At 48.6% G+C, this 12216-nt stretch overlaps 4 protein-coding genes across 4 annotated transcripts; all 4 read left to right on the top strand.

Moving 5' to 3' along the window:
• Nucleotides 1-241: 241 nt before the first annotated feature.
• On the top strand, nt 242-3565 carry BDQ94DRAFT_185203 (uncharacterized protein; the record flags this gene model as incomplete). The annotated part of the gene is made up of 8 exons (XM_026774822.1): nt 242-421; nt 484-627; nt 678-739; nt 804-1539; nt 1761-1978; nt 2352-2613; nt 2671-3297; nt 3371-3565. 8 exons carry the CDS (start codon nt 242-244, stop codon nt 3563-3565), a joined length of 2424 nt encoding a protein of 807 aa, XP_026620115.1.
• A 471-nt stretch (nt 3566-4036) lies between these two features.
• On the top strand, nt 4037-5511 carry BDQ94DRAFT_175908 (glycosyltransferase family 32 protein; the record flags this gene model as incomplete). The annotated part of the gene is made up of 3 exons (XM_026772580.1): nt 4037-4110; nt 4190-4816; nt 4872-5511. The coding sequence occupies 3 exons, from the start codon at nt 4037-4039 to the stop codon at nt 5509-5511; spliced, it is 1341 nt and encodes a 446-aa protein (XP_026620114.1).
• Nucleotides 5512-6930: 1419 nt separating this feature from the next.
• BDQ94DRAFT_163912 (uncharacterized protein) lies at nt 6931-9766 on the top strand (the record flags this gene model as incomplete). The annotated part of the gene is made up of 7 exons (XM_026769842.1): nt 6931-6992; nt 7044-7111; nt 7249-7466; nt 7541-7948; nt 8028-8270; nt 8712-8881; nt 9067-9766. 7 exons carry the CDS (start codon nt 6931-6933, stop codon nt 9764-9766), a joined length of 1869 nt encoding a protein of 622 aa, XP_026620113.1.
• Nucleotides 9767-10784: 1018 nt separating this feature from the next.
• BDQ94DRAFT_154552 (putative phosphatidylserine decarboxylase) lies at nt 10785-12187 on the top strand. The gene is made up of 5 exons (XM_026768314.1): nt 10785-10898; nt 10946-10987; nt 11039-11174; nt 11239-11797; nt 11850-12187. Exons 1-5 carry the CDS (start codon nt 10839-10841, stop codon nt 12070-12072), a joined length of 1020 nt encoding a protein of 339 aa, XP_026620112.1. The 5' UTR covers nt 10785-10838; the 3' UTR covers nt 12073-12187.
• Nucleotides 12188-12216: the final 29 nt, after the last annotated feature.

The following is a 12216-nucleotide window of genomic DNA, read 5'->3' as shown; positions in this document are numbered from 1 at the left end:
TCGGGAAAGATGCTTCTACCAACCTGCCGTTCCTGAACAAAGAATGTGGATACAACCCAGAACGTCCAGCTTTGCTTCCTTAAGGTTAGACCTTATAATCCCAAAATAGTGACCCATAATTACCAAGTAAGTTCACAAGAAGACTCAAGAAGTGATCAATTTGCGATATGCAAGATAGTTCACCTTCTTCAATGTCTCCTTTCACTTGATAGACCATCTTCCACTGGTGCCAGTTCTCAGCATGATTCGGGGGAAATCCAGATTTACGAAATACATTGTCGCTGCATTCGCCAGTTATATTATTCTCACACTTCTATTCAGTGGCACTGGGGGAAAGTATTGGAAACAGGACTGGGTGAGAATCGCGCGGTCCACGCTGGAGGATCGGGCGCTGGAGCATATTCAAAATGAGACGCTTGGGGTTTGTTCTTTTTCATATTTTTCGATGATGCCCGTTACATATTTGCTGATAGTCTTCGACAGTTTGAACACATATATGCCATTGGGCTGAAAGAACGAACAGATAAGCGCGATTTCCTTAACCTCGCTGCGTCAATAGCCGGGTTTCGGGTCGAATGGATAGATGGGGTACATCCAGAGGACATGAGCGAGAAGGCTCTGCTCAACGTATGCTGCTTTGTGCCTAGGACTTTGCGCCTAATTAACACGGTTTTTAGGATAACTTATTAGCACCATCCGAGATAGGATGCTGGCGCGCTCATATGAACGCTTTGAGCAAGTCAGTCTGCTCCTTTGTCAATGCGGCAACCCTACTGATATAAGCTGACATTCTCATGATATAGTATGGTCCAAAACTCCTACTCGACTGCGCTTATCCTTGAAGACGACGCAGACTGGGACGTTAACATTAGGCAGCAACTCCGCGAATTTGCCCGAGGCGTGCGCGCGTTAACCAGGAATGCCAATACGACCAAGAGCGCTCCCTACGGCACCAACTGGGACATCCTCTGGGTGGGCGGATGCGCTTCATCTGCCGCTCCCAACGAGACCCAATTCTATGCCATCCCGCATGACCCAACTGCCCCCAGTGTCGATCACCGTGGTACATGGGGCGGCCCCCTCAACTCATGGAAAGAGATTTACCCTGAGACATCGACTCGTTTCATTTATCGGGCCGATATGGGCTGCTGCACCTATGGGTACGCGGTGACAAAGCGAGGTGCGGAGAGAATCCTAGCTGCCTTAGCGGTCGACCGACTCGTGGCTGCAGTGGATAACTCCATGGCTGATATGTGTGGTGGTAAGGATGGCCGTTCGCAGATTGAGTGTTATGCGCCGTTTCCCAACATTATCGGGACGTACAAGGCGGCCGGTCTTGCTTCGAAGGATTCGGACATCCGTGAAGGCAGCGACGAATGGCACGAGGCACAGGCCTGGAATCTCATGTATAGCACCCGATTGAATATTCATCGACTGGTGGCCGGTAGGGATACCGTATATGCGCAGTATGATGAGGGTTTTCCTTGGTCGCGGCGCGTGTTGAATTGGAAGGAGTTCGAGTACCCCAGGGGTTATCTAGTTTCTTGAACTTGTTGGTACATATTTGCTAGTGTGACTTATATTAATTATATCCAAGAATGTACGGTCCCTTGTTTAACCCTTAGCTGTGGCTTTCATGTTTCCAAATGATAAGAAGAGCCTGGGCCAGGTCGCTCTTGCTGCGCAGTCCATGGAACCTGGCCCGTACAACAAACCGATCTCTTTCTTCCCACCACAAGGACCCAACCAAGTGAACAGAGAAACCCGATCCCAATTTCCGCGGAATATACAACCTAAGCATAGGAAGTCTGGTCCCTGACGGAAACAGGAACCGGCCCCCCTCTTTCAAGGTTTACAGGAGCCGTATGAACCCACATTCCAGCGCCCGCAACCATCCCTATCTTACTTCCGTTTCCGGCCTCGATTCAGGTTCCCCGCCCCCCTGGCGCACATCACGAGTACGAGAAGTAACTATAAAGTGTAACATTGAGGTTCCCTTTGGACCGGTTTCTTTTTCAATCATGTGCCCTTTGAAACGGTAGAGCACACTCTCGCAAGTCTGGGTCGTGGAGCCTCATGATGTTCCAATGCGTTTCTCCCTCTAGTACCACAACCTCTGGGTCACTCTACACATCATGTATTGAGTAAACCTGTTGGACATAACCTGTAGCGCCACCCAACCAAGGTATATGTCATTGGGAGAAAGTGGAGTGAGTGGTGGTAGAGTTCCTTTCCTTGAAATAGAGATCTCTGGTGCATACATACCTTCTAGGACCCGGGGATGTTATGCTATGTTTGTTGCAGAGCCTCAGCCCTCTAGCAAGCAACACAATACACTGAATCAATCGAAGTATACTATCCTGGGTTATCATCATGGTTGTTGCAGGATCGAATCTGCGGGATGATGAGTGCAAGGGTCTATTGACTTCAGTGACTTGCAGTCCTGCAAGCCCACCACCACCACAATCGGACGATGTGAAGCTTGAGTTGGGATACTATTCGTACGAGGACGAAAAGAGACCTGAAGTGTTGTCTGAGGAGCCGGAAAAGCAGATAGGGAGTGTTCGACTTCTTGTATGGATGACAATCAATATTGTTGCGACTGTTGCCATCGTATGTTCCTATCATGCTGAACTTGAACATGAATAATAGTCACTGACAAACACGCAGGTATTCACCAACAAATCCATCCTCTCCAATGCATCTTTCCGCAACTCGCAAGTATCCTTCGCCGCCTATCATTTCACCATCACCGGGCTCACACTATGGCTGGCATCGCGGCCATGCTGCGGCTGGTTCGAACCCAAGCACGTATCGCCCTACCGCATCCTCCACCTCGTCGTGGCTATGTGCATCCAGGTCATCTTTCAGAACCTGGCACTGGCTTATTCGTCGGTGATCTTTCACCAGCTGGCGCGGTTGCTCCTTACGCCTGCTACGGCGTTGTTGAATTTTGCGCTGTTCCAGTCCAGCATCCCCAGAGCGGCGTTCCTTCCCCTGGTCCTACTGTGCACGGGAGTTGGAATTGTCTCCTACTTTGATTCGCTCCCGTCCGCGAAAGGCAACGATACCACGACACCAGAGGGTATTTTCTTCGCTTTGTCTGGTGTGTGTGCTAGTGCACTGTACACGGTCCTGGTGGGCCGGTATCATAAGAAGCTGGAGATGAGCAGTATGCAGCTTCTACTTAATCAGGCCCCTGTCAGTGCTGCTGTCCTGTTGTGTGTTGTTCCATGGATGGAGACGTTTCCGGAGGTTGCGGCTGTCCCTGGGTCGTTGTGGACTTCGATACTTGCGGTAAGCTGACTTTTATGTGCTTTTTGTCTGACAATCGATTAAGATAGAAAAGTGGCTGATGTATGCTTTGCAGAGTGGAATATTCGCTTGTCTGGTGAACCTATCTCAGTTCTATATTATTGATGCTGCCGGGCCGGTTACGAGCACGGTGATCGGACAGCTCAAGACCTGCGTCATTGTAGGGTTGGGATGGGTGCTGAGTGACCATGAGATTCTGCGGCAGAGTGTCGCGGGTATTTTGATGGCTTTGACGGGGATGAGCTTGTGAGTTACCTTGTCTTTATGGTTGATTCTGATATGACTGACGTTCTGTAGGTACATGAAGATAATTCTAAGGCATCAATCATGATGGATATGAGATCTGAATGTGTATTTGGCAATAAATGGGTAATATTAGAGTGGGAGTGGGATTGGGGTACATATGCTCGTGCTTGAATTTTTGGTATTCTTCTTCGTTATTCAAAAAAAAAAATGTGGCATTAAACCATTCTACTTGCAATAACTTAGACAAACTTGGATGAAAGCGTGCTTAGAAGACGAAATAAGTGTTTAGTCTCAAGTAGAATCCAATTCCAGCGTCTCATAAGAGTATCGATCGAGCCTTATGCTCAATCGAAACTATCAGAAGGAGAATATGGCTCGCTGAATTCCTTACCCATTCTGCCGGTCGCTCGTGATGATTTCCCAGTTTCTTTGATTTTTCAAAGAAGCCACCTGCCCCGTCGATCAGCAGGTGCGAATGGATCGTGTTCGTGTGATGAACGTTTTCGGCAATGGAGCATCAGTGGATGTGACCCTGAAGTACCTGACCAAGTAAGACATGTCCGGCTTGACTCCATCACTGAATACGAAAAATGTTGATCCACTAATTCCCACCCTGCCATTGTACAAGGGAGCATGTCACATATTACCTGACCCTGGTCCAAAAATCCATCTGGGAAGAAGCGAGAACATCTTCATGGTGGTCTCTACTATACCAACCCCCAGACCACATTTCGACCGACCACTACCCAACTATTCAGAATCATTACCAAAACGCCCTGATGATACTTCAATCATCTTCTCGAGGATCCTGCCTCCAATGGCTCACATCCCAATTTAACCGGCGTCGATTTCAGCTCTCGTTCGCTCTTGCCATTGTTCTTCTCCTCTCCTACCTCTTCCATCTTGATGTCCTCCCAACGAACTATGAGACCCCCTTCAAAGACCACTATGCTCGCACCCTTTCAGCACGAGACCTTCTCGCCCGTCCGCTCTCTCAAGACCTTACCACCATCCCTAAGCTTATCCATCAGACGTGGTTTCCTGCCGGTAGCAATATGAGCGACGATGCCCAAACCTGGGTACGGACAATGCGCTCTCAAAATGCAGATTGGGAGTATGTACTCTGGGATGACGAGACGAATCGGATGCTTGTCGAACAGTACTTCCCTTGGTTCCTGACAGATTACAACCGTCTCCCCAAGGAGATCCATCGAGCAGATGTGGTGCGCAACCTCTACATGTATCTCTTCGGAGGGTAGGTCACCACCGCAACCATAACCCTCGGATTAGCTGACAGTGATGATCTACAGAATGTACGCCGACGTCGACACAGAAGCTCTCCGACCCGTTGAGCCCCTCTTCACCAGCCATTTCACCACCCTCGCCAAGCACAATCAAATCCTCTCCTCAGGGCCGCGCAAGAACGACCATGACTGCACGCAGCGCGGATTTGTCGGCCACATGGCACACAAAGAAGGACTGGATGGCCCCGCCGCCGTCCCTAATGGTTGGATGGCATCACCCCCCGGCCACCCTTTTTGGCTCCTGCCTGTAATCCACGTGATTGAGAACCCCAACGGGAATGGCGATGGATCTGTCGAGTCACTCACGGGGCCTGGGGCACTCGGTACTATGCTACACAAGTATTACGAGGACTTTAAGGATAGTTCGGTGCGGACGCATGTGTGTCGAACGGTGCGGCGGTGGTCACCTGCGTGGGATTTGTACTGTGGACCGGAGGGCAGTGAGGAAGAGGTTGGGGCAAAAGCTGATAAGATGGTGGTGCTACCGCGACAGCAGATCTATCCGTATAGCTGGGCGGATGATAAGCATCCGGCATGTCTGGCAGCATGGGGAAACCCGGACTTCAATCCGGATGAGTGTAAGCGGTGGATTGATGTGGATGAGTGGCCGAGTTATTTCATTACATATTGTACGCATTCGTGGTGAGGAAGCATGGATGTCAGGTAAATTCGTTATGCTGGTTTCTGGACAATAGATTGATTTTTGTGGTGGGTTGATCATTCTAGATTGATAGTTCTCTTGATTAAATGATGGTTCAAGCTTTTATGGTTATGCTGATCGGAATGTGTGGATCTGGGTGAAGATAACGGCCATTATATAGCTGGTCCACGCCATGTATTGGGCACTTCTACTGATTGATTAACATACAAAACCAGGACTCTTCACTGAGAGATATGCTAGTTCCAACTTGAAGACTATAAGTCACTGTCTCGACGGTGAACATAATCAAAGACTGAAGGGGGTGACTCATCAAATCTGCTTAAAGATGTTCGTCCCCAAAGCGGAACTGTCATCCGTTTCCGTGCTCTGATTGGTCAATGGGTCCGATGTCCGCAAGCGTCAGCCCTACCCGACTAGTAAGTAGTAGTAGTACTACTTTACACAATACAGTTTGAACTTCTTTCGAGCTTCCGGTGGGTAGCTGGATTGCCCCTTCAAGGTTTGCCACCAGACACCTGGCTATTTGCTCATTCAATTTCGCCCCATCCCTACTAATGCTCGGTGTAGTTGGACAGTCTAGCTCAAACGACGTAAGCATGACCGAAAAGATAATTAATCAGCTCAGCTTACGGTCATTCATCAGCCCCTATCTCACACTAAAACCCTTTCCGACGATCACCCCGGAGCTTCCGTTCCGAAATTCGCCAAACCATGTCCCTGAACCCGAGTGTTAACCAATATACCCACAACGTCTGTGTAGAGAGTTGGGTTGCTACCCAGCCCCTGATCTACCCAAGGCCGTCCGAGTTTTCTTGGTCTCGGATAGGTAGCAAATGGGATGCGCGCGCGACAACCTAGTCTAGTCCCTCGTAAGTAGCCGCCAGTGGATCTGCTACAAAACCGCCCCCAAAGACACTGGAGACCAATCAGATCCCCATCATGCCAGACCCCTGGTACACCCTGACCAATCAAAGCAGCTTTTAAATGGCCGCCTACGGACCAGCTGAAGCTTGACTGATGCAGCTGTGCAGTTGCAATGAATGAACCATGCAGAACAGGGTTACACTCAAGCTTCCCTCCCACGGACGGACCCCATCAAAACCCGCAAACGTCCCAGGGTCACACTCTCTCCTTCGTTTAGCCCCAGACCCTGATTTTCTTGGTCCAGACTTTCCCGGGGTTGCAGTGGTTGCCAGTGCCATGGAAATAGGCCTGTACCTAGCAGAAGGAAAGTAGCGCTATCTATTACTACTACTACTAGTACTAGATATATCCTGGTTTAGCCGTGAGAGGGTTCTTTTGACGGAGTGAAATGCCCCCAATGGCCACCACGAGCTTTTTTTGGAGACCCTGTTTACTCGTATTACTTTGTGTCAACTAGAAGGCCCGTGAGAGTCCCTCACAATGACGATTCTGGATCTTCCGGCCAAGGAGGCTTCAGTATGGCCTGTTACCCTGGGCATTCTGTATGTAGTCACCAGTCAGCCAGAATAACCAGCGTTAACCATTGGATGTAGATCGTGGGTGTTTTGGTCGAATCTGACCATTTTATTCAATAAATGGGTTATTGAATCTACTGAATTCCGTACGTGAATCTTTCTACTTCACTGTACTCATCATGGACATGAACTTCCTACTAACGTATCCCAGGGTACCGTGAGTCTCTCTCTATTAGGTGAACAATTCCATCAATACAGTCTAATCACCGACACATCTCCGCAGCAATCATCCTAACAACATGGCATCTCATCTTCGCAACCCTAGCCACTCAACTTCTTGCCCGAACCACCACCATGCTCGACGGTCGCAAGAAAATCCGCATGGACGGCCGAACCTACGTCCGCATGATCATTCCCATCGGCATTCTCTACAGCGGTAGTCTCGTCTGCAGCAACATCGTCTACCTCTACCTGAATGTTTCCTTTATCCAGATGCTCAAAGTAAGCCCACCCCCACCATTCACTATCCCTTCAACCCCCAATATACAATTTCAATACTAAGGAAAGCAAAACAGGCATGCGGCCCAATAGTGACCCTCCTCACCAGCTGGGCCTGGCACGTCAAAACCCCCTCGCTCGAATCCTTCCTCAACATCCTCCTCATCGCCTTCAGTGTCGCCCTCGCTGTCGCCGGCGAAGTCCAATTCTCCTGGCTCGGCGTCACCTACCAACTCGCCAGTCTTGTCTTCGACGCCAACCGTCTTGTCATGATCCAGATCCTGCTGTCAGACGAGGGCCAGAAAATGGACCCCCTTGTGACTTTGTACTATTCTGCACCTGTGTGCGCCTTCACGAACTTCATGATTGCGTTTTATACTGAGCTGCGCGGGTTCAGTTGGAGTGTGGTTGGGGAGACTGGGATCGGGGTTTTGGTTGCGAACGCTACGGTGGGGTTCATGTTGAATGTGTCGATTTTTGTTTTGGTATGTACATTTCCTTCCTTTCTGGTTGGTGGTCAGGTGGTGAATGTGCGTGGATGCTAATGAGTATGAATATGTATAGATCGGAAAGACATCCGGTTTGACCATGACACTGGTTAGCGTGCCGAAGAACATCCTGTTGATTGTCTGTTCTGTGGTGATCTGGGGCACGCAGATCACTCCGCTTCAGATGGTGGGGTATGCTATTGCGCTGTTGGGGTTGTTGTATTATTCTCTGGGGTGGGCGACTATTAGGGGGGCATATGATGCTGGGTATGTCAGGTTGGTTGGAAGGCAAGCGGAGAGGATGAAGGAGGAGGAGGATGTATGAAGAGGATTGTGTGCAGTTATTTGATGACTTTTATCTTGGTGTTGTTGTGAGAGGGTTTTAGATCGGTGTCTAGTGAGGTATGTAATAGACGATAATATCATACTCAAGTGTTCTGATTTCATTCGAATCATAATACCGAATCAACTTCCAGGGACTACATTCTTGGGCTCATATCAGCAAAGCAGAAGTCTCGGATCATCGGTGTGAATAACTCGCTCAGATGATAAAGCACCGCGCAAAGAGAATGCTATAAAAAGCACACTACTACAGCCGCCTCTCAGTAGGTACTTGTAGGCTTTAAGTAAAATGGCCTTTGCCGCCCGTGCTTTCGTCCGTGTTTATGGCTATTTATCAATTCGAAGCATTATGCCCCCTTAGGTTTCATGGATATGTTTTCCTGCGTATATAGCGGGCTAACTATTGCGAATTATTAAGAAGACGTATGTCGGCGCTGCACCGTCGGAACAATGCCCGGGGAGTGGATCGGGAATGTCGCGGGGTTGGGACCGGAATTGCGCCGACCAGCGGGGAAAGACTTTAGGAGCAAGCAGTTCTACTATAACTACCTTCCTTTCCCAGAAAACCCCAATACTAATACTTGAGCAGTTACATCTTTCCCATCCTCAAGTCTCATCACCAAACTCACCATGGACCAGCTAAATGACATCGGTGGCCGATTGGCCCTCATCACCGGCGCCTCAGGAGGGTAAACTCTCTTCCACTCTCTTCCACTCTCATCCATACCACAATTGAAACCAACACATCCATTATTAACAAACGATGACTATAGAATCGGTGCCGCCTGCGCCCGTCAACTAGCCGCCAAAGCTGTGCACCTAGCCCTCACCTACTCATCCAATCCCACATCCATAACCACCCTTCAACAAGAACTCCAAACCCAACACCCCACCCTCCTCATCACAATCCATCAAGTCGACGTCTCCTCCCCCAGCCAAATAACTACCCTTTTCACCGAGATCCAAGCCCAACACAGCAACCGCACCCCAGACATCCTCATCTCCAACGCCGGGTACGGCAAACGTGTCCCGCAAGTATGGGACATCACGACAGAGGAATTCGACTACACTCTGACCGTGAATCTGCGGGCCTCGTTCCTCCTCGTCAAAGGGGTAGTCGAGCACATGAAGGCGCAGCGCTGGGGGCGGATTATCTTCATGTCGTCGATTGCGGGGTATGGAGGCGGCATTAATGGGTGTCATTATGCGGCATCGAAGGCAGGGTTGACGGGCATGATGAAGAACTTGGCAACGAGGTTAGCAGAGTACAATATTAGTGTCAATGATGTTGCGCCGGCGATGATTGGAGATACGGGAATGATTCCTAATGCCGAGGCAATTCCGGAGGTGGCAAGCACGATACCCCTGGGGAGGCTGGGATTGCCGGAGGAGGTGGCTAATGTTGTCACTATGTTAGTGGGGACGGGGTATATGACGGGGCAGAGTTTGCTGTTGGCGGGAGGATTGAAATAATGGTTTCATTTGATATAACTGTATGGGTTGAAATCAACTCATATTCACATTCATATTCTTTGACTTGACGGAGCCCTGCTATGTAAGGTTGTATGAATGGTTCGTGTGAATGTGAGTTGTCTCTCTGGGTCACGGGATGCTGTCTGTTTGTCTCGTTTGTTTGTAGTGGCTGGCTTATCGAGTGTTATCGCGTACCCTTCCAGATTGGAAAATTAAGTCAAATTGCCAATATAATTGGCTGACGACTTTCACAGCTTGAATATCTGGAAGCTATTTAATACTTATCAAAGGAAGCTGTGAATTAAGATAGAGATGGCTTGGATAACACACTCTTCGATTTCCAAATTAGATGCAGTAAGAGCAAGGGGACACTAACTATATTGATTCATCTTTATACAATACATGATTGAATTACTACTAAACATGCGCAAGCACGATAGCTGATCATTATATCACTACTAGTACTAGCTAAAACTTGCAGATCACAGCCAGTAAGAAGAGCAACGATAGTACTAAGTCATAGTACGAGAGAGTAATTGACAGATATCAGTGTTAACCTTCAAATTGTTAGACGCGCCCTTTTTGACTCAAGGGTTTTTCGAAATCTACGAATGGAAGGCCTGCTCAGCCTCCTTTCAACGTTCTCAGCAGGCAATTCAATCCTATGATACTGCCAAGTTCTTTTATATTTCAAGAATACCGAGAATACCCGAACAATGACCAATTATTTTCTACTACCTCTTACTTTCCGGGCGAGAGAGGAGGTTGTGACCCGGGCGGCGGGGGGGAGGTTGTATTACTACTGAAGAATTTATTCTAGTAGTTATGGTATACCGGCACTAACACTTTATAGTACAGTAGTCTAACATGGATATACCCTGCTCATATTGTTTTAGTCTATGATCACTGCTTCATGCATAGGATGTGGAGGATGACTTTTGGGTAGCTATCGGAAAGCCGTCATGCTGACATCATCGCCGTTGCATCGCGACAGTTTTGATCACACTTCTATCGCGAAGGAAAAGAAAAGAGCTTGCGATTCACAAGCATTGAAAACATAACAGTAGCCAGGATGTTTATTATTACAGTTTTGCACTGGATAGCAGACTACCTGCTGTCTTCGATCAAGATGGTAAACCATATCCCATGTCGCATACCACAGTAATTAACGGATCTCAGGTCCAAAATAGAGAGGTTGGATGGATTACCATAGAGCGCAAGGTAATATCCTCCCCGATCGCTCTATACTTGCGTCGTACTTACAGGAGACAGACTGGTAAACACATGCGGGAACAGCAGCCGCTATGGAAGAAGCTCAAGCTGCTTCTCTTATTCAACCCGTTGACAGAGTGGCTTGATACCACCCATCTGATGCGGTTATACCTGCACCATGCAGCCATTGAGGAAGGTAGCATAATCACTTCCCTTTCTATATTTCTCTTTTTCCCCAGACTCAGCGTTGACCCCAACAGGCAAAGAAGAAGCCAGCCCTGCATCTCGGAATCGCATCAAGGCCTTTGTTGACTTCTACCGCATCAATATGAACGATTTCACCCCTTCCGACATAACAGCCTACGCGACATTCGAAGACTTCTTCGTACGTGCCCACAAGCCTGGCTCGCGCCCCATCTACCGTAAAGACGACCCCACAGCTGCAGTGATAGTTGCCGACTCGCGAGTCGTCGCTTACGAAGCCGTAGCCGAGAGCAAGAAAATCTGGATCAAAGGGAATGATTTTTCTATTACAAATCTGGTAATGGATAAGCAATTGGGGCCGAAGTTCGCGGATGGCCCGGTTGCGAGTTTTCGGTTGTCGCCGCAGGATTATCATCGGTATCATAGTCCGGTTTCGGGGACTATTAAGCAGTTTCGAAGCATGCCGGGAGACTATTACGAGGTGGATCCGATAGCGTTGCAGAGTCAGGTGGACATCTTGACGAGGAACGCGAGAGATTATGTGGTTATCGAGACGAAGGAGTTTGGGGATGTGCTTTTTGTGGCTATTGGGGCTTCGCAGGTGGGGACTGTGAGGTATGCAGTTTATGAGTATGGTTGGCAGTTGAAGAGTGCTAATGTTTAGTAGGATTCATCCGCAGTATCAGCAACCGGGGAATCAGATACAAAAGGGTGATGAGCTTGGGATCTTCCAGTTTGGAGGGTCGTCCATCATTGTCGCATTCCAGAAGGGTCGTATACAGTTCGATGAGGACATACTGAAAGCAAGTAAGAATGCCATTGCTGTCGATGTTGAAGTGGGGATGAGTCTAGGTCGGGCTGTGGGTGAAAAGGTACATGATGAGTTATAGTATCAGCAAGTAGGTAGTGGATGCCATGCTGGAGACAAGACAGTGCTGGTGTTAGGCTTTGTTCTGGTTTTGTTCAAGGATAGAAGAGTATGTGGTCGAATCGGGAAAGGGTGGGTATGTTGTGAAAAAAAAAAAAAAAAAAAA

Source organism: Aspergillus welwitschiae (assembly GCF_003344945.1).
Source record: "Aspergillus welwitschiae strain CBS 139.54b unplaced genomic scaffold BDQ94scaffold_69, whole genome shotgun sequence".
Classification (NCBI taxonomy): Eukaryota; Fungi; Ascomycota; class Eurotiomycetes; order Eurotiales; family Aspergillaceae; genus Aspergillus; species Aspergillus welwitschiae.
The sequence above is the reverse complement of the archived record's forward strand: the minus strand, read 5'-3'. Positions and strand labels throughout refer to the sequence as shown.